The 20,522-nt window shown below is 51.4% G+C and overlaps 6 protein-coding genes across 6 annotated transcripts; 3 read left to right on the top strand and 3 right to left on the bottom strand.

The window, feature by feature from the left end:
* Nucleotides 1–668: 668 nt before the first annotated feature.
* Nucleotides 669–1,835, bottom strand: DSM5745_01507 (FAD-dependent oxidoreductase; the record flags this gene model as incomplete). The annotated part of the gene is made up of 3 exons (XM_026743523.1): nucleotides 669–1,137; nucleotides 1,192–1,580; nucleotides 1,647–1,835. The coding sequence occupies 3 exons, from the start codon at nucleotides 1,833–1,835 to the stop codon at nucleotides 669–671; spliced, it is 1,047 nt and encodes a 348-aa protein (XP_026609368.1).
* A 1,375-nt stretch (nucleotides 1,836–3,210) lies between these two features.
* On the top strand, nucleotides 3,211–4,278 carry DSM5745_01506 (uncharacterized protein; the record flags this gene model as incomplete). Its single annotated transcript, XM_026743522.1, has 3 exons — nucleotides 3,211–3,443; nucleotides 3,497–3,796; nucleotides 3,852–4,278. 3 exons carry the CDS (start codon nucleotides 3,211–3,213, stop codon nucleotides 4,276–4,278), a joined length of 960 nt encoding a protein of 319 aa, XP_026609367.1.
* Nucleotides 4,279–4,890: 612 nt separating this feature from the next.
* DSM5745_01505 (GATA transcription factor LreB) lies at nucleotides 4,891–6,207 on the bottom strand (the record flags this gene model as incomplete). The annotated part of the gene is made up of 2 exons (XM_026743521.1): nucleotides 4,891–4,934; nucleotides 5,022–6,207. 2 exons carry the CDS (start codon nucleotides 6,205–6,207, stop codon nucleotides 4,891–4,893), a joined length of 1,230 nt encoding a protein of 409 aa, XP_026609366.1.
* A 211-nt stretch (nucleotides 6,208–6,418) lies between these two features.
* Nucleotides 6,419–14,957, bottom strand: DSM5745_01504 (type I polyketide synthase; the record flags this gene model as incomplete). Its single annotated transcript, XM_026743520.1, has 13 exons — nucleotides 6,419–7,252; nucleotides 7,303–7,623; nucleotides 7,682–9,542; nucleotides 9,591–9,652; nucleotides 9,704–10,030; nucleotides 10,077–11,366; nucleotides 11,423–12,437; nucleotides 12,489–12,648; nucleotides 12,704–12,824; nucleotides 12,897–13,589; nucleotides 13,641–13,800; nucleotides 13,857–14,290; nucleotides 14,343–14,957. The coding sequence occupies 13 exons, from the start codon at nucleotides 14,955–14,957 to the stop codon at nucleotides 6,419–6,421; spliced, it is 7,893 nt and encodes a 2,630-aa protein (XP_026609365.1).
* Nucleotides 14,958–15,686: 729 nt separating this feature from the next.
* On the top strand, nucleotides 15,687–16,794 carry DSM5745_01503 (uncharacterized protein; the record flags this gene model as incomplete). Its single annotated transcript, XM_026743519.1, has 4 exons — nucleotides 15,687–15,917; nucleotides 16,063–16,081; nucleotides 16,134–16,211; nucleotides 16,265–16,794. The coding sequence occupies 4 exons, from the start codon at nucleotides 15,687–15,689 to the stop codon at nucleotides 16,792–16,794; spliced, it is 858 nt and encodes a 285-aa protein (XP_026609364.1).
* A 574-nt stretch (nucleotides 16,795–17,368) lies between these two features.
* Nucleotides 17,369–19,002, top strand: DSM5745_01502 (uncharacterized protein; the record flags this gene model as incomplete). Its single annotated transcript, XM_026743518.1, has 2 exons — nucleotides 17,369–17,488; nucleotides 17,542–19,002. 2 exons carry the CDS (start codon nucleotides 17,369–17,371, stop codon nucleotides 19,000–19,002), a joined length of 1,581 nt encoding a protein of 526 aa, XP_026609363.1.
* Nucleotides 19,003–20,522: the final 1,520 nt, after the last annotated feature.

Here is a 20,522-nt window from a genome sequence, read left to right as displayed (position 1 = left end):
CATCCCAAGGACAATTAATCAAGATGCTGAATCTCTCACCACCCACATACGTCCGGAGTATTTGTACAGAATAAAGGTAAACAAGCATGATGTGGTTATCTGAAAATAGGGCAAGAGTCACCTATGAGACCGGACGCTATGCCAGCACCTGACTCCAACCCACCAACACTAGAGCCACAGCAGGTCTCTAGTCTAGACTCTAGACGCGCGTGTTTCAGACATCCATGGTCCTGGGACAGCTCCGGGCTCTGCCGCAACTCAACATCAGCCCGAAACCCCGGTCCAATAAGGGCACGCCTCAACGCGTAGATCGCAACAAATCGTCAAATTCCACTTTGGCAATCGTGGCCAATGCCGACGCGCCGACTTGCGTTTGGGTTTGCCGTGCTGTGTTCCGGAACTCTATACTCGGCGTTCTGAGTCCGGGCCAATGGGAGAGTGTAGAGGGGCTGAGATTGCAACAAATCGCCAAAATCCACTTTGGGAAGCTTGGCCAATGCGGACGCGACGTTCAAGGATGGGACGCGTTTAGGTTTCTGTACCGGGTTACGGGTGCACCGCGCATGTGGGTGGGTTGGTAGGGTTTCGGACGTGGTTGCCGGGGGGAGTATGACGTTGAGGTGGTTTTTGTGGTATAGTGCCATTATTCTGGAGAGGGAAATTTGACACTACCACCATTTCTCGAAAAAGACGTGGTCTTTTTGTCCGTTTAGGAGTCCCGTAGCGGTCTCGACGATCTCATCCGTCATCTGAGGCGGACCACAGACGTAGCATACCGTTTCGTTCGGGGCGAATTTGGTATCCGTACCAGTGACACTTCTAGCAAGGTCATCGCGATTGATGCGTCGTGATTGAATTGCCACATCCTTCGGAGGCTGACGCAGAAGTGGAGAGGACTGGTTTAAGTTGCTGAGGAACAGATCCAAATTGATACGCAGGCGCTGGCACTGAGATTGAGCGCGGATAATCTCACGAAGACGCCGGAGAAACAGGATCTGGTCTAAGGCCGATTCTGGGTTTGTCGACTCTGACTCCGGGAGCTTGGAAGAGTAGAGAACGTGGATGTTCAAGGATGGGTGGTAGAGGCCAGTGCTCTCATCATTGTTGTTTAGGTGAGAGAGCATGGAGATGAGAGGACTGACGGATCATTAGCGCAGGTACTTTTATACTGCATTTCGCAAGTCGACTTACTTGATGCCGACCCCTCCAGCAACAAAGACAGCATTGCGGAGTTCTTCCAGCTTTATTCCCGCTGGCGGCCATACAAAGCTCCCGCCAACCCGTATGCTCAGCTCCTGACCAAGGATCTCTTCCTTGGATCTCCAGAGCCAGGCACTGGCTGGGTTAGAGGGGGCGTGCTGAACAGCTAGCTCTACAAAGGGCTCGCGACCCCGTGGATCAATGGGAAGAGGTACCTCTTCGTCTGCTGGTGCAAGCTCAGGTGAAGGTTCCAGTGAGAGAAGAGCCTGGGCATCTGCAGGTGTTGATGTGATACTAAATCCCCCCGCATCTGGGATCGAAGGGATATGGACATCGAGCCACTGCCCTGGGAAGAACGTAAAAGGCTCTGGTGGCGTTGCCTGCAGGATTGTCAGTAGACTCTTTTCGATATCGAGCTAGCATCAAAGAGGCTATTGAGTGCATACATCATCTTCCCCAGCTTCCTCAACTTGGTCTTGATCACTTGGAGATATAGTGAGCTGCAGGAGGCGGACCGTAGGAGTAGCCTGCTCGATGTGCGACAGCCGGACTGGGAACAGTCTGTTCTGTCTGGGCTCTGCAGCTGTACGCACTGTATGAGGTGCCGAGAGCTTCCTTGATGGTGGGGAACTCATAGTCCGCGGAAGTAGAGAACTAGCGGGCAGAGTCCGAGAGCAATGGAAATGACGCAGGCGGCGAAACAGCCGTGAGGTCTGCATACAGTGGCAACTATTAGCTGTGAGTATGTCTTTGATTTCTGATCCCAGCATTGGAAGATGAAGACGATGGTCAAGGTTGAGGAACTGGTGGAGTGACGTTTAGCTGTCGATTACCTAAGCACGATATACTCCCCTAGGCGAAGGACAAAAGGACAAAACTGAGCAAAGTGCCAATGATTCCTAGATTTTCCAGTCCATGGCCCGCTACAATGATGGGGCAGAAGGGACAGGAAAGGCAGTACCGATTCCTCCGTACTTGTTGCAGTCCGGCGAGTAGCAAGACACGTCTGACACCTATTGAAGCCATTGAAATCCGAGGAATTCAACTCAAAGACTGCATCCATAACTTAGGGAACAAGGAGATATACTAGCAGCGTAGATAGATCTAATAGATGTCCATGGAATGGAAAATGTAGAATTTCAGCTTACTCTGTATACTTCGGAGCATATAAGCAGTACTGTCACATGACCCGCCGCTGTTTGTCTACCAGCACAACACCAACTTCTCATCACATTTCCAACAACCCTGTCAACATCAAAATGTCTCGATTATTATCTTATCAACATCATATTCAATTGGATTGAATACTGCGAATTGTGATTCACGGGTGATTTATCAACTTATCACTGTATCCCGACAGTTGCTAAGATCGTTCATTGCTTATTCTCTGCCTGTATCCACCCAGGATGAACTGCAGTCAGCCAGGCTGAGCCAGCTGCCAGCGTGAGCATTTCGACCCCAAATGAGGCCAAATCACTGGCCAGGCTCTCCGCCAAATACTTTCAAGGCCCCCACTGAGCCTTTCGCCTGCAGATCGCCTCGCCCATCACACGGGCTACTTTAGTGTGTGACGGCCCAGCGCCGACATTCGTCTTCTGCCGCCCCATTGGTGGTCGGCCCTCACCTTGCGTCGGCGCTGGCGCTTCGTCGACAGCAAACATTGGCCGGATGTATGATTGGAACATCTCAGAGCACGCCTGTGAGCGCTTTCGCCTGCGATTGATGCGCCGAAGCTTCCCCTCTCCTGATGCCGGGGATCCATGGAGGCCTCGAGGTTTCTGACTGCATAACTATGGACGCCTCCCCGGGCAGAGTCCCTCGAGTTTTTGTCTTGGTATCTGTTTCACCTCTTCGTGTCTTTCCAAAACCCGACCGATAGGCTTCCGATGCAAGTGCACTGAATATAGCCAGCCGGTCTGGCCTCGGTCACTTCGATTCCTCTTCCAGAAGCTCTCATACATTGCCCTGGTAATCAGCGACCTGGTCCGCAAGGCCAGAACCTTGAGCACCATGTATGTCCCTAAGAAATACCGCAACCACAACCTGGTCTATATTTTGTTGGCCGTGGAGCTCGGGTTCATCATCGTCATTCTCACATTCACCGGTATCGCTGCACATGATCGGTATCGGACAAAATTATGGCAAGACGGCTACGATAATGGCTTCAACAGCTCTCCTGACACAGCGGTCTACGCAGCTGCCAATTATCGCTCGTATGATACCCCCAAAGTATGGTCGTCATTGTAAGTTCACTCTACGACAGTTCATTCTAGGTGATGTAAGCTGATAATTCAAGTACTACAAACTGGAACCTCGTCATCTCCATCCTGAGCGTCTTCATCCTGATCACCAAAGTCCCACTGCATGTTCTCGGACTCTTATATCCCATCGCCTTGGCCATTGTCCAAGTCGGATTGATCGCCGTCTACTGCGTGTCCGCCGCATGGCAAGCCGGCAGCGACACATCGGACCCAGAACATCGCCAGTCCGGCCCACCATGGTACATCACCAAGAACTGCAATGTCGCGCACGACTCCGGCAACGTCACATACTGCCAGCAAGCCAAGGCGCTTTTTGCATTCACCATCCTGATAATGTAAGCCTCCGTCTTTAACGTCCTCCACCTCTTCAAGAGACTAACAATCTCCAAGCGTCCTCTACACCGTCGAGCTAGGCATCGCAATCCAAAACTGCTTTATCACGAAAGAAGAACGCGCCGAGCGTGACGAGGAGCGCGAAGAGAAAGAAACAATGAAGGCATACGAGGACATGATCCTCAAGTCACCGACCATGATCCCGATGACACCAAGCGCAATCCCCATGACCCCAGGGGGTACGCAGTTCCCGCGCTCGCCGATGCCCGTGATGACGCCACGCAGTCTAGCCTTCAACCGACTTGACTCATATAACACGTCCACGTCCACGCCCACCTCGACAGATCTCCCCCTCCGCGACCACTACACCGCGCCAACGCCCCAGGCTGTTGCCGTGAACCAGGAGGTGGAGGCTGGCCCGACGATTCAGCAGCCACAGCCGCAGATCTACTTTCCCCCGCCGCCTAAGAAGGCGAAGAAGTAGATCAAAATGGGCGCGCTATATCGGATGATTGCGGGGCATCTAACTGGTTGAGCGTTGGAGACTACCTGATAATTGATTGACTAATTCGACGTTACAATGGTCTCAAAACGATAGATGCTTGACGTGCATGCGTTGGGAGGAAATAGGTAATGAGTTCGGATTCTTCTCTTTTGGACATATTCCCTAGTCGGTCGGCGTCCACGTTGTTTATACCATCTCCGCAAGCTAGGTACGGGTGTTACCATTTTACGTTATATAATGTCACGAATGCCAATGTGGTCGATATTATCGATAATGCATCATGTGGCTCAATCTGAATACCAGAGAAATTGACCTGGAACAATTATCGTACAGGACGAAGCGAGTAGAGCTTCGGACCGAAATGGAATAACGTAGCCCGAGAAAAGAAACAGAGTATCATCATATGAATAACTTCATCAAAGCCCGAAATGTATGTACGGAGTTTGGAGAAGCGCGTTACGTCAGACTCAGACTCATTAGACCTGTAAAGCATATATCATGTCGTACCATAGAGTGAGAGGGCATGGGTATCGTTTCTCATATTCATAGTCCTAGCCATGGCTGAGATTCGACAAACCCATTGATTGGTCCTCAGCCAGTATCCTGCCTCCTCTTCTCCATCTTCGCCCACCGCACTGTAAAGACAAAACCGTCAGGTAAGTGAAACCAACCAAAAAGAAACAGAGCTTCGTCGGACATATTAAAAGAAAAGGAGCACTTACACCCACAAGCATTACACAGCGTCTTCGGCCCCTCAGGCCCCTTCCTCCACTCCGGCGAATCAGACGTGCCGCAGTCCGCGCATTTGTACTCGGCACGCAGCCTCTTCCTGGGCTCGCTTTCTGGCGGTACACGCTGCTCCATAATGGACGGGGGGTTGGCATTGGTATTAGTATTGGCAGTGGTGTTAGAAGCATTCGCGCCGGCAAGTTGATTATAGAGTCTGTTTTCACGCAATCCCGTGCTTATACCCTGGGATCGTTCGCCCTCTCGCAGATACAGACCCGTCAGGAGCTCGACGTCGTTAAGATGAGGCGGTGCTTCCTCGACCTGGCCGCCGGACGCGCCGGATCCGGAACGCCTGATATCCAGCTCGTTGGCGTTGTCCATTGTATCAGAGGACTCGTTTCCATCGCCGGCGGCACCAGGGCCAACGGAAAGTAACGACGGATCTAGATTCGACGTGAAGCTCCTACTTGCTTGGGAAGTTGGACGGGGTGCAAGGTTTAGCCGGCTGTGCTGTGCTGCTGCGGCGAGGTCACTCTCCTCTTCGCGCTTGAGCTGCGCGATTCGTTCCCTGAGTCGGATATTCTCGAGTTTGTGCTCGAGGAATGAGTCGATTAGGTGCTTGCTGGGGGTAAGGTAGGGCCGACAGACGAGGAAGACGCCGTTGCAGAACTGCTGCTGCTGCTGCTGGTTTGCACCGGTGGCGTCATTGTTGTTGCCGGGCCCGAAATGCGGGTGTCCATTCGCCTCAAACAAGCACGTCGAGTTGTCGAACTGGTACATGCGGAAATGGCAGTGGAACGGGCGGCCCGTGCTCACGGAGTCGCGGAGCTCACGCGTAAAGACGGGCTTGTCGTCGTCGTGGATGAAGCGCGAGAGGTAGTCGTTTTCGAAATGGGGCGTCTCGAAGCCCATGATCTCCTTGCATGATGGCGAGATGTAGTTGACCAGTCCGTCTGGACTGAGAAGGAGTAAAAGGTCGCGGACTTCGCTGAGGACGCGCTGCGGCCACGGGAGTTCGTCTGTGCCGGTGGCGGATGGGTTGATGGAGGGCTGGGATTGGAGGAGGGAGTGCTGGAGTTGGGGGACCCCAATTGGGGTTGTGTAGGAAGTAGCTGTCAGCTCCGGGTCGAGGGCATACTGATGGGAGGGCTGTGCGAGATGGAGATGGGAGGGATCCATCTATTCTTGTTGTTGGAGGTTGAAGCTGGGAAATGTCATCATCGCAAGTGAAGGCCAAGTCTGGACCCTCGGGCGGGCGCTAACCGCTTTGGGAGGACTAGTACAGGGTGGGCCATGGTTTGATTGATTGGTGGGTCAAGCGGGCCCTGAAGAACAACTTTAATGAAGCCAATCTATCAGATTCAACAGTCCCTACACGTAACAGTCTCAGCTACTTATTCCCCATAACCTTCGACCTCGTCGCAGCCAACACCGCAACGCCCTCAATAGTCGCCCCACCAAGCATATCAAAGATCGGCATATCAGCCTTAACCTCCTTAGCAAACCAATTCCTCATCTCCACAGCAACAAGCGAGTCGACACCATACGCATGCATGGGCTTCGAGGTATCAAATTCCTCCTTGCCTACGCCAAGGACCTTCGCGAGCTTTGCGACGAGGAGCTGTGTCATCGTGGCCGCGGCTTCTTCGGGGGATGTGGCGGATGCGAGTTCGGCGCTGAGGTTGTTCGAGCCGTTTTGGTCTGCGCCGTTCTCTTGGCCGGAAGAGGCGTGAGACAGAGCGAAATGGCGGAAGGCTGGTCTAGCGAGCCAGGTGTGGGTGTCTGCATCCCAGCTTCCGTTTCTGGAGGGTTCGAGGCCCATGATTGTTTGGGTGGCTGATGCGCTGCTGCTGCTGTTGCAGTGGTACGCTAGGAGAGCGTGTAACTCGCCCTCCGTGATTGGGTTGAAAGGCAGGTTGGCTAGGTATCTGTCCCGCTGTGCTTGTGACTGCGTGGCCACACCGGCGTCAAGGAAGAGACCTAGGTTCAACGATGTAGCACGCTCCCCCTGGGCATGTCGGTAGTGTGCGAGGCCGTCCATGTACGAGTTGGCAGCGGCATAGTTGGCCTGTCCTCGGTTGCCGATGATGCTAGAGATGGAAGACATCATGACGAAGAAGTCCAGGCCCGATGGGAGGAGCTGATGCAAGTTCCATGTGCCTTTGATTTTGGGGTTTGTGGCGGCGGCCCATTGATCGTGGGTCATTGTTTCGAAGATGGTATCCTATGGCCATGATTAGCAAGTCAGGACTGTACCTGCGAAGAGAATCATACCTTGAGAACCATAGTCGCCTGGATACACCCCTTGATCGGCGGGAAGCGATGCGACGCCGCACCCAAAACAGCCTCTAACATCAAATAATCCGTGATATCGCACGGCGTTGCAATAGCACTAATCTGACTAGCAGCCAGCTCCTTCAAGAACGCTGCAGCCTCGTCATCGACGGCCCCCCTCCGCGAAAGCAGAAGAAGGTACCGCGCACCACAGGACGCCATCCAACGAGCGATACCACGTCCCAAACCACCCAGTCCACCGGCAATGACATACGTAGCGTTCGGATCAAACAGATGCGGACGCTTGGCTGTGGGAATTGCCTGGCTCAGTTAGCGGGCGTACTGTAATTGAGCTAACAGGCAGGAAAGTACTTCGTACCCGAACGAGATCTGTATCGCGCATCTCCAGCACTACCTTTCCCGCGCTCTGTCCTCCCTGAAGGGCGCGAAGACCCGTCTCCATCTCGCCAATCCCATACACCATGTGTGGACTCGAGAGCCGCAGAGCACCGCTTGCGATTAGCGGTACCACGGCGCGAAGGGCTCTGCCCACCAATGCCGGGCGCTCCTTGACCATCATCGCCACGTCGATCGCGCTGAACGTCACGTTCTTCTCAAAATGGTACATGTCCAGGGGCCTATGACCCAGGATATCCCGCTTGCCAATCTCGATGAACCGGCCGTAAGGTGCAACGATTTCCCAAGTAGCAGGAAGGGCATCTCCGGAGAGAGAGTTGAGGATGACATCCGCCCCCTGCCCATTCGTCAAGCGCTTGATACCCGCAACAAAGTCTCGGTTTCGGCTAGAGAATATGTGGGACTCGGGGATGCCATATTGGTCCATAAGGAGCTGCTTCTTCTTGACAGATCCGACGGTGGCAAAGACCTCAGCGCCAAAGTACTGCGCTACCTGTACCGCAGCCTGCCCGGTGCCACCGGCTGCAGAGTGAATCAAGACCTTCTCTCCGGATTGTGTGTTGGCCAGGGCAACAAGTGCATGCCACGCAGTAATGAAGTTGATCGGGATCGCCGCAGCTTCAGTGAACGAGATCCCATCAGGGATGCGAACGGCCGTGTCTTTCTGTAGCCGGGCATAGCTCCGGTACGTATCGAACTCGCAGCCAAGAACACGATCCCCGATCTTGAAGTCCCCACAATCGGCCCCGACGCGGGTCACAATGCCGGCGCATTCGAAACCAACAGTTGTCTGGTCCATGCGGCCGAGCATGATGAGGATATCACGGAAGTTGACGCCGACAGCCTTGACTTTAACTTCCATCATGTGGTCTGGGAGGGGGATTTGTCTGTCCGTATCTTCGACAAAGTGCAAACTATCCAGAAGTCCCGGGGTCTTGATCGATAGCTTCCGTGCGCTTTCGGCGTTCCAGGGCTGAAGGGTCATGGCTTGGGATACTTGCATCTCGTCAAGAGAGCGCGAGACCTCGGTGGCGTTCACCAGACGCGGGATCTGCAAGATCCCAGAACGCTCAACGTATTCAGTCTCAGGCGTAGCCGAAGACGTGATCGAACGGACTACACGCAATATTAGGTCTACATTCGGGATCTCACCGAGTGACAGCGTAGCAAAAGTCTTCGAGCTCAGTTCAGAGTTGAGGACACGGAAAAGCCCGTCAATAACACGGAAGCTGGGAGATGAGTTCTCTCCCGCGCCAGAGTTCACCCAGATGACTTTCTCAGCAGAGGACGAGAATAGCTGCTGGAATTGCTGGAATATCTCCTCCTGGATGTCTGCCAGAAACGGGTCCCCAACCTCGTAGAGGATGCACAACACTGCCTCCGAGGGAATGTCTGCTGTCAGGGCTTGGCTCAAGGAGTAATGGTCAACCTCGACAGTCCCAAGCAGACTAGCCAGTTCAACGGCCAGCTCTTGCTGCTTGGGAACAACCGGGTTAGATATGATGATGACAGGGGGAGTGGGCCTCTGTGCCTCGACTGCCGACTCTGTAGTGGAAACGATGATGCTTGTCTCATGACAAACGCTATCCTCGTAATCCGTAAAGACCAGTTCAGTTCCCGTGAAACCAATTTGACGAAGAAGACTGTCCCAATCCCGCTCAGTGGGCGGGATTGCTACTTTCTTATTGACCTCTTTGTTTTCCGTTCCTTTGAGTGAGCCATTAGGAAGTTCATCCATCCACCAAGTCTCATTGAGTCCATGGATGAAGGTGTGACGACGGGGATGCAATTTGGTCGTCTCGATAATCACCACTTTACCGCCCCTGTCTGATGTCAGTTGCCATCTCCAATGGACATATTGTAAGACCTACGGTTTCATCAGAGAATATGAGTTCCTCAAAATAGTTTCCTGAGCCATCGAGCCACCCAGTCCCTGTTGACTGTTAATACGTCCCCAGAATGTTGAACATTACGAGGAACTCACCATATGCAGAACGACCAGGTCATATTGACCACGCTCCTCAACAGCAGGCTCGTGAAGCAGATCCATCTCCTTCAAAGCAACCCGATTGCCAGTCTCACCTAGACCCTGCTGGAGAGCCGGTAGGTCGAGACCCGTGCTGGCAATATCAAAGCGAGAGAACCGAGGGACTTCAGCATCACCAGCGTCACCCAGCTTCAAGGTAGCTATAATAGATTCTGCAACAGAGCCAGCACCGCCGTCCACTTCGAGGATTTTCATGCCTGGTTGCTTGTGCGCTAGTGCATCCAAGTATGCAGTCCAACGGTGCGAGCCTGGGGCTCGATTCCACTGCTACAGTTAGCATCATGAAATGCTCGGGAATGGTGTTCCTTACAGCCTCAGCATGCGCAGCCTTAAGAAGGCCACTTGAGAGGATATCAGATGCATCAAGCTCCCCACGGGCGAACTTCAGCAAAGCATGGCCAGTCGCAACCACTAACCTCCCTTCGGCAGAACTGCCAACAAGTTCACACATAGTCTCGAACCTAGCCTCGTCTTCGTCGTTCGATGTGAGCTTGGCCAAGCTGCTGCTTTCACGGGATATCCAGTCCAGATATGTTTCCACCACGGCAGGTAGTTCCTTGGGGCGGCCGGTCGAAGACAGAACCTTCGCAATACGCGAAATAAACCCAGCAACAACAGTGTCAATGCTGAGGCGGAGCATAGTCGGGGCTTCCGTGTCAGTGGGAGCAATATCGTTGCAGTATTGCTGAATCTCATTCGGAGTCATGAGCTGCAGGTCAGGTTTCCACTCAATGTGTTGGCACTTCGAAGCAGCGACTTCTTCATCCGAGTCGCCCTGAGGTGACTGGGAATCGATAGTCGCGAAGACGACGCCCTCGAGGCGGATGAGTGACTCGTCGCCACTCTCATCAAACGCCGAGATGTTGGAGACACATTCCTGGCGGCCTATGTGCTCAATCTTCGTACCTACCTTGATACCGCTGCAGCTCGGGCCACTGAGACCAGTTGGGGATATCCAAGCCCGTGAGACGTGACGAGGAACAGAGATGGGGACTTTCCGCTGCCCACCGCGCGACCGGAGCGTAGGAACCGTTTGCATCAGGCCATCTAAGGTCGTCGGGTGGATCGTGTATGTCTCCGTCCAGTGCGGCTTGTCAGATGGATACGGCACGATCTTCGTAAGCAGTTGGCTTTTATCATCACATGCAATACTTGAAATTCGGACAAACGCCGGGCCAAACTGGTACCCAAACGAGCCGAGCATCTCATAGAAGCGGGATGCATCGAGCGAAGTTGTGCATGCCGCTGTGATGTCCTTAATCAACGCCTGGTGGTCGTCGGGACTCTTTGGGGAGACTGGCTCGACAGGCTTACCGCTGGTGACGACCTGGATTGTCCCATCGCAGTTTGTCACCCAGGAGCCGTCGTAGCTACATAGCGTGAAGCCGAACCAGTTGCCGTCGGATCCAGCGCTCGGCGGATGCAGATAAAATCTGGTTTCTACTCCAGGCCCGCCAGGCACAACCTTCAGTGCGGATCGGAAGTTGACGTTCTTGAGCTCAAAGCCGGTAATGGAAGAAGCGTCGTCCGTGACCTGTTTGATAGCCTCTATGGCCATAGTTATCATAGCAGCACCGGGAAGGATAGTTACGTTGTCAATCTGCGTAGCCAGTTAGACGACCACTGAAGCCTGCTAGCAAGGTATTCAAGACTCACGGCGTGATCTCGCACCCAAACCGGGTCTGACGAATGCAGGATATTGCTCCACTTGGGCTGGAGAGGGTTCCAGTCGTCCTCCGGCCAACCCAGAAGCTCCTGCCTCCCGAACTTCCTGAACCGAAAGCCCTTGCTGACTCGGCCCTCGTGCCAGTATGACTTGACGTGGTTGAAGCTGTACGCAGGCAGATCGGTAAGGACTTTGCCGATCCCTTCAGCTAGATTCACGGCTGCAAAGTCAAGCTGCGCTCCAAGACAGTGTAATCGCCCCATTGCTTCCAAAAGACTCTGGGCTCCGTTCCTATTCCGCACAAGCGCAGAGAGGTATTCCACTCTCCCCATGCGGTTCGACTCCAGCAGGGTGTCGCGACAAGGGCCGCGGAGGGCACCATGGGGGCCGATCTCAAACAGCACGTCGACCACAGCCGACTCGCGATGAGACCCATCGATTTTCTTCGTTGGGAGCTGGCCCGTTCGGGGCTGGAACTTCCTGACAGCATCGACGAATCGGACTGGAGAGACTAGGTTTGTGACCCAGTATTGAGCAACGGATAGTTCCTCCTTAGATGCCCAATTTCCATGCACGGAAGAGACCATTCGGCATTTCGCACGACGCTTAGCTGAACTGGATTCGTCATCACCGACAGCCGCAGAATACGCTGCAGCAACCTCCTGCATCTGGAAAGAATGGTAACCAACGGGAACAGGCAACAACCGAGCGAGTACGTTGGCCCCCTTGAGCCGGACCTGGAGTTTCTCGAGCTGGTCACGTTGACCGGAGAGAGTGATGCTCTTCGGACTGTTGAAGCATCCAACTACCACACTGACGGCTTGATCTTCGTCTCTGCCTCCTTCACGAAGGCCATCAAGGTAAGGCTGAACCTCCTTCTCAGATAATGAGACCGCCATCATTGCACCATTCATACGAGAAGATTGAGCGAGCTTTCCCGCAAACACACCGCGGAAATACGCCAGTTTCAGAGCGTATTCCCGCGAGATGGCGCCATAGCAGTATCTTGACGAAAGCTTAGCTTTTATATCTATTGATCTCTCAGGGGGTACTCACGCAGCAGCAATTTCGCCAGAAGAGTGGCCAACAACAGCAGCTGGATGGAGCCCAAATGTCTCCAGCAGGTCGATTAGGGCAATTTGAATAGCGGTACAAAGAGGCTGGGCGAATCTTGGTCCGTCAATAGGATACACCCCCTTGTCAGCTTGTAGCACATCTGTGTAGCTCGAGTTAGCTCCCTTATAATCAAGAATTTGAAAGACTAAACTAACCAAGGATATCCCACTCAGCTCCCAACGTCCGCAAGTATCCGCTTGCATGACGCAGTGACTGGAGATAAACCGGATATCTCGCCATCAACTCACGGCCCATCGTGGGCCACTGCGCACCTTGCTGTATGAAATGTTATTATTACATAGGTCACTAGCGGGGAGCATTGCCGTCCGGCTGATTGTTGATACTCACACCTGTGAAAACGAACCCGATTGTAGGGTCAGCCATGGATTTGACTGGCGCGCTCCATGACGCAACTATGTCCTTAGCTGGAGTGTCATGCTGTGAAAGGGCGTAGCTTCTCCATGGGTGATGAGTGCGGCGTTCATTCAGGGTGTAAGCTAGGTTCGCAAAATGGGATCGAGGATCTCTTGCGTTGTTCCGCGATGAGTCGAGGTATGCTTCCCATGCCTCAGAAAGCCGACCTAGGCCATCCTTGTCCGCAGAGGACCAGGTAAGAAGATGCCAAGGTGAGTCTTGGTGGGTAGCTTGGCCATTGGCAAGCGCTCCATCGAAGCCATTTTCTGCGCCATTGGAGGTTTCATTCGAATGCCCATTGGGTTCGCCATTAGCTTCACCTTTGGCATGTCCGTTAGCGTGACCATTCAGATGGCCGTTCATAGGTCCATTAGCATGTCCATTAGCCTTGCCGTTAGCATGTCCGCTAGGATGCTCAATGACCTCCCCCGTTTCCCCGTCTGTCTCGAGCAGATACCGAACGACAGCGGGGTCCACCACGGTATTATGGTTCCCTTCAAGACCCCTAGACTTCATGAAGTGATACGCATCATCGAGTATGACGTGACTGTTCGCACCACCAAAGCCAAACGAACTGACTGACGCCCGACGGAGACCTTCAGGCCACGGTATAGGCGCGGACACGACCTGTTTCCATTTGTTAGAGGTACGTGCGTAGTTTTTACAGTGTCCACCTACCTGAACATGAAGATGCTCGGCGTCGATTCTCGGATTCAACCGCTTGTAGTAGTCACTGACTGGGGGAATAATCCCCCTTTCCAGAGACAATATGACTTTGATGACACCGGCGATTCCACTGCCGCCTTCAAGATGTCCAATATTGGACTTGACAGAACCACTAAATCTCAAGTGTCGGCGCGGCTGAGGCGTATGAAAAGAGAGCAACGAACTTACAGGTACAACGGTTCCTCCTGTGACCGATGAGGTCGAAAAACAGCTCCAATGCCCCTAGACTCCGTCGGATCCCCTACGGCAGTACCAGTGCCGTGGGCCTCGAAATACCTTGTCGCCGCAGGAGAAAGCCCAGCGTGGAGGTATGCGTCCTCGATGAGCTTTTGCTGCGCGGTGCGGCTCGGCTGCGTGATACCTGGGGTGCGGCCGTCCTGATTCGAAAGCGTGGACCGAATCACCGCGCGAATAGTATCACCCGCCAGAATAGCATCTTCTAGTGGCTTTATAATCAGAGCACCGAGACCCTCGCCACGAGAGTATCCGTTTGCCTGATCACTGAAACTAAAGCATCTGTTGTCCTGAGAAAAGAAACCCAGGTTGTCAAGACTGTTCGACCACTCCCGAGCGAGGATCAGGTTGACACCTAGGGCTAGACCCTGCAGGAAGTATTAGCAAGGGATGAATACTAAAGAGGACAAGAGATAATACCATCGTCGACGCCCCACTCCAGATGGACTGGCAGGCCATGTCCAAGGCAACCAAACTGCTCGAGCACGCAGTGTCGACATTCGCGCTCGGCCCGGCAAGGTTGAATGCCCAGCTGATCCGATTGGCAATCATGCACATGGCCTGGCTATAGGCAATATACTTTCCAGCCGCCTGAGGATCTTTTGCATGCAGTGTACCGTAGTCATTTGCTGAACATCCTGAGAAAACGCAGGTCTTTGTCCCAGAGGCCTGGTCCAGCGAGATTCCTGCATTCTCCAGGGCCTGGTAGCTGACCTCCAGCGCCATGCGTTGCTGTGGGTCCATTCCCTCTGCTTCTGCAGTAGTGAGAGAGAAGAATGGAGCGTCAAAAGCTCCCAAATCTCCAGTGATGAAGTGACCACCATTAACGGAGAGAGTATCCGGTCGATTGGCGGTTGGGTTGTAGTGAGCATCGATGTTTAGACGGTCTGCTGGGTACTTGGATGATGCGCATTTCCGCTGAATGAGCATGTCCCAGAACTTCTCGGGGGTTGTGGCATCGCCAGGATAGCGCAGGGCATATCCCACCACTGCGAGAGGCTGCAACTTGCTAGAGGTCTGTTTGGGAGGTTGCATTATTTCTGTAGATTGAAGTATGTTCCGAGTATCTCTAAATGACGGCAACTGTTCCAATGGTGATTCCAGGCTTCTTATGATGCAGGAGACTATCTGACCGGAGATCTTTCGGTTGTGATCTGATCAGTTTCATTTCAGCTTTCACGCCCGTCTCGGTCTAGCATCCACTTTCAACATCAGATATCGATCTCGGATGTAAGGCCCGGCCACTTGATGAACAATGCAGGCCCACACTCAGCGCCCAAGACTATCACGGAGTATCTGTCGGAGGCCCCTGTGTTGTTTATGACGTACGCCCTTTCCCAGATGGCTTTCACGTTGTCCACCGCTCGAACCGGATCATCCACGCGCTCTTGCCAGCTCGGAACTCCCTGAAAATGGCATATTCACAGATATAAATCCAATTTGGTAGATCCATCGGAAGGAAAGTGAGTTGTCGCGAATGTGGACCTGCTTCCCACCGCAAGATATCTCAAATTGAATCTCCACTGCGCGGTCACTAGCGTAGATCTACTTCGATCCTTCACAAACGAGGCGGACCCACACCGGCGTAGATCCAGATCAGCGGAGTATCTATCGGAAGCGGTGGCGTCGAGATCTGGATATCACGAAGCGTACAACGAGGCAAGTGGATTCCTTCTTTGATGGGCTGTTTCGGATTACCAGTAGATGGATAGTCTGTTCGCCCATCATCCAGCCGGACGGCCCGGACTATGCGCTGCGCTGTCGATGATCACCCATTCATCACACTGTCCCGGCATCGCCGAACAGAGGAAGCGTCATCATCCGGTCCACGCGCCGGCTGTTATCTCCATAGCCGTGGTGATCGTTCAGAGACCTGTTGGTCATCCAGGTGTTCGTGATAAAAGGGGGGTAGCCTCGGACTATCCTGGCATCATTCGAACCACGGCCAAGTTTGTCTCAGTCCCAAACTCAACAGTCCAAGATGCATTTCCTCTGGTACGTCGGTTATGGACCCTGTGCTTGAAAGTTCCGTCGCTGACGCCTGCAGTCTTCATGGAACTGGGACTAGTTCCAAGGCAAGTATACCGCCATCTCAGACTCTGGATTGCAGAATTTGCTATTGCTAACAGATCGCCGGTAGATTTTGGAGACCCAAACAGGTAAGTAATAGTCAGTCTTGAAGCCGTTGGCCGCTTCATTGACAGTGTGCAGCTGCTTTCCGCTATGAGCTGGGTGACGGGCATACCTACGACTTTGCCGAAGGCATGTTCAACGAGCCTCTAGACGAAGGTTCGTCAAGCCTACCCAGCTGAGTGGAAGACATGATCCTCATTCTATTGCAGAGCTCAAAAGCATCTTCCCAACTGAGGCTGGTGGCTTCTCCTACTTCGATCTTAACCCCGCTGCCACTCCATCTCTGCAGGCCGTGGATGACTTGGAGGGCTTTATCGAAGCCGAAGGCCCGTTCGACGGAGTGATCGCCTTCAGCCAAGGTATCATAGTGGCATCCACATTGATCCTGCGCTGTATCCAAGAGCAGAAGCCCCGACCCTTCAAGTGCGCTATCTTCTTCTCCCCTCGGCTAGGAGCTATGGATTACGAGGAGTTCCAACAAAGTGGAAAGGTCAGGGAAATTGACTTTGAGCAGCACCAGGGGATAATCACTGTGCCAACCGCGTTGATTTGGGGCCGTCATGATCCTGACCGGGCTAAGGCCGCGGAACTGCAGAAATTGGTTCCGCAGGAGCGTCTGTTCTGCTACGTGCACTCTGGTGGGCACGCGGTCCCTGGGGCGGGAGCTCACTATGACCTGATGAAGAGCGTTAATGTGGCGCGGAGGGCGATCGAGTTGGCAGCTGAGGGCGATCATTGATGTACCTAGTGGTGTCAGAGTACTTTGAACTGTCGAATCTGCACACTATTGCCAACGTGGCATCCCGGAAATGAGTACTTCGTGCAGTAGCGTACAGTGCTAGTGGCTGATAGCGCCGATTGATCGGATCTTAGCCTGCAGCAGGGCATCCCGAATGACTCGGTGTGCAGAAGTTAGGGCTCTGCAGATCTCTGTCCACTCTTACAACCCGAAAAGTTTTCCCGAGATGTCCGAATGCCCAACGTACACTACCGTACCTCCACCACCTCATACTTTGTTTTTCTTTTTCCGACCTTTCCCACGAGTGGGATCGAAGCGCTGGCAGCCGCCGATCTTCAGCTGATGAACAGACGCCATCGACCCGCACCATTGATCATGTGGGTAATGATTGATTCATTCTCCCCAATGAGACTATGTCGATCGATTAGGTTCGTCTGCTCTTGAAGAACTTGGTTGTAGTTAGGTAAAGAGAACAGTCGGCTGGCGGAATTGCAGTCGTTCCGATGGTAGAATACTTCAGCTGTTCCCAGGAGCCTGTTGTAGACTTGCAGCTGGTGCATCCAACCCATCGAACATGGCTGCCGAAGAGAATAAATTTCGGCCGGATTGGCGGCTGCGATGTATCTTTGGAGTTATCGGTCTTCTAAACTTTGCCGCTGCCCTTGATGCAACCTCCATTTCGGTAGCGATTCCGGTATGTTGTCTGGTGTCTCGACCATGCTGTGTTCACTGCTAACGCTGTGATAGAGGATTTCGGAAGACCTAGGGGGTACGGCGGTGGAAGCCTTCTGGTCTGGAACATCCTTCCTCGTCTGCTCTTGCGTCTTCCAGCCCGTCTTTACTTTGTGCTCTGAGATCTTTGGCAGTGCGCGGATGCTATTCGGGGCAGTCGTTGCCTTCACTCTCGGCGCTATTCTAGCTGCCGTCTCGCAACATTTCAACCTCCTTCTGGTCGGTCGATGCATCCAGGGTATTGGCGGCGGTGGCATTATTGCCCTAACCGAAGTGTTGATTGCTGATTTGATCCCTCTCCACGAACGGGGGAAGTGGATGAGCTTTCGCGCAGTCACCTGGGCCTTCGGGACCGTCCTTGGCCCTGTTGTCGGTGGTGCCTTGGCCGACCATGCATGGCGTTGGATATTTTGGATCAACTTGCCCTTCTGTGGTTTGGGCTTGATCCTGATTCCGGTCGTTATGCGCTTGCACCGCGACCAGAGCCCACTCTGGATCCGCCTCTCCTCAGTGGACTACCTAGGCTGTGTCCTCTTTGTCGGCTCCCTGTCGTCGTTTCTGGTCCCGCTCAGCTGGGGCGGTATCATGTACGCGTGGGACTCCTGGCACACCCTTGTTCCGTTAGTGCTGGGGGCAGTCGGATTAGTCGTCTTCATCATTTATGAGTCGTTCGTCCCTCGCCAACCTCTGATTCCGACCCAGATATTCCGCAATTCGACCACTGCAATCAACTACCTTGGCTGTTTTCTGCATGGCATGGTCATGTGGTGCGTTCTTTATTACCTGCCACTCTACTACGAAGCCTGCCTCGCCTACAGCGCCGTCATCGCCGGTGCTGCCATGCTCCCACTGACCCTCACGGTCGCGCCCCTCTCTGCGATAACTGGCATCGTGATTGCCAAAACTGGTCGCTACCGCTGGGCGATCTGGCTGGGTTGGGCCCTGACCACACTGGGCATAGGGATCCTCTACCTTCTTGAAGCGGGCACCAGTATCCCCAAGTGGATATTCATTGCTCTCGTTTCCGGCCTCGGCCTCGGCACTCTCTTCACCTCGATGATGCTCGCCGTGCAGGCATCTGCGGACGTCCAGTTCCTCTCGATAACCGCCACTATGGCAGCGTTCTTCCGCACGCTCGGCCAGACAGTAGGCGTCGCAATCGGAGGCGTAGTGATACAGAACCGTCTCGGGGTTGAGATACCAGCGCACGTGGCTGGCCTATCCGGTGGCAGGGCGGAGAACCTGGCAAGCGACGCAGCAACACTGGTCCGGTACATTCAGAGCTTAGCCGAAGGGAGTAATGAACGAACCGGGCTTGAGCAAGCCTATGCTTCGTCCGTGGGGATCGTATGGCTGACCATGTGTGGAATCGCCGGCGTTGGATTTATTTCCGGTCTCTTCGTGAAGAAGTACCCCATGACCCAGGCGTTCAAGCCGCGTCAGGGGATCCGGAGCGAAACCTCGCAGCTATCGTAGTGGCCAGAGTTTTTGCATCCGCATAACAACCGGGTTTATGGGAGGGTCAGAAGCGTTATTGGAGCTCTCTTGGAGGAAAGATATATGCAGCGTTAGTGAGGTGATACGGTCTGAAGAGAAGCAAACGAGAGCGAGATCGACGCGGGAGGGGATGGCCTCAGTCCCGTGACCAGCACCGTGCCTTCCCTTATAGGAAACCATCATCCTCCGGGATCATGTACAGGTTGAAATATACATGAGATCCTCGGATAAACCAAGCATTAGTCAGTGATATTAATAAGATCTACTTCATGCCGTTTGGTGGTAGCATTTACTGTCGGAGCGGAGGACTGGCAGGCCGTAAAAGCCGCCAGAAGCCTTTAGCCTAAATTAGCTTTGTTCCCCGCGCTTATCCTAAAAAGGCTAGTGTTATTATATATTACTTTTTTTATTAAAAATTTTATATATAAATTATTTTTTAGCTAGATTTACTTATTATTTTATAATATTATTATTTATTTTATAATATTTTTATTTTATTTTTATAAGTAACTTTTTTAGCCTATTTAATAGGTTATAAGCCCCTAATTTTCTTAATTTTTTATTTAAAAATACTACTTACTTTTATTTATTTTACCTTTAAAAATTTATATATAATTAATTAAAATAATAATACTAAAAGCACTAGAATTTAATTAATTAATTTTAACTAATATTTATAAATACCTTTACTTTTAATATATTAAAAGGCTTTATAACACTTAATATAACTTTTATACTTGTTATAAAGATAATATTTATTCCTATTATTATAATAAATTAAGTAATAAATTTATTAAAAAAAAGCCTTTATACTTAACACGGTAAATAAAAAATTAAAAGATAAAAAAAATTATAATATATAAACCTAGTTAATAAGCCTAAAATTAGACCTATATAATCTTAAGACACTTATTAAAAAAATATTTTATATTTAATATTAATATTAATATTATACTAAAAATAAGTAACTATATTAAAAAAGGTTTGGATATAGCTTGTAAAAAGTTTAATAAATAATATTATATAAATAATATATATAAATTTAGAAAAGGCGCTATATATAAATAAGTTTTATATTAAAATTAACTAGGTTTTTAATAAAAATAAATATATAATAGCTTATATAATTTTAAAAAAAGTTATTATTATTAACTAGGCTAGTTATGGTATAGTCCAGGAGTTTATTAAAATATTTTATAAAAAGTATAAATTTAATAATAAATTTAATATAATTATTACTTTATATTAATAATTTTTTTTATTCTTAAAGAAACTGCGGGTGGAGATACCTTTATATTATAAAGTAAAGTATATCTTAATACCTATAAGTGTTATTAAAAAAATAACTATAGCATAGTTTTAAAAGGTTTATTATAAAGTTTTAAATAAAGCAAAGGTTAAAACCTTTGTTTAAGTGGTGATACTAAAAAATAATAATAATAATAATAATAATAAGAATGGGAGTAGGAACAAGAATAATAGTTTTAATTTTAAAAATA

This window comes from Aspergillus mulundensis, assembly GCF_003369625.1.
Source record: "Aspergillus mulundensis strain DSM 5745 chromosome Unknown scaffold_0, whole genome shotgun sequence".
Lineage (NCBI taxonomy): Eukaryota > Fungi > Ascomycota > Eurotiomycetes > Eurotiales > Aspergillaceae > Aspergillus > Aspergillus mulundensis.
The sequence above is the reverse complement of the archived record's forward strand: the minus strand, read 5'-3'. Positions and strand labels throughout refer to the sequence as shown.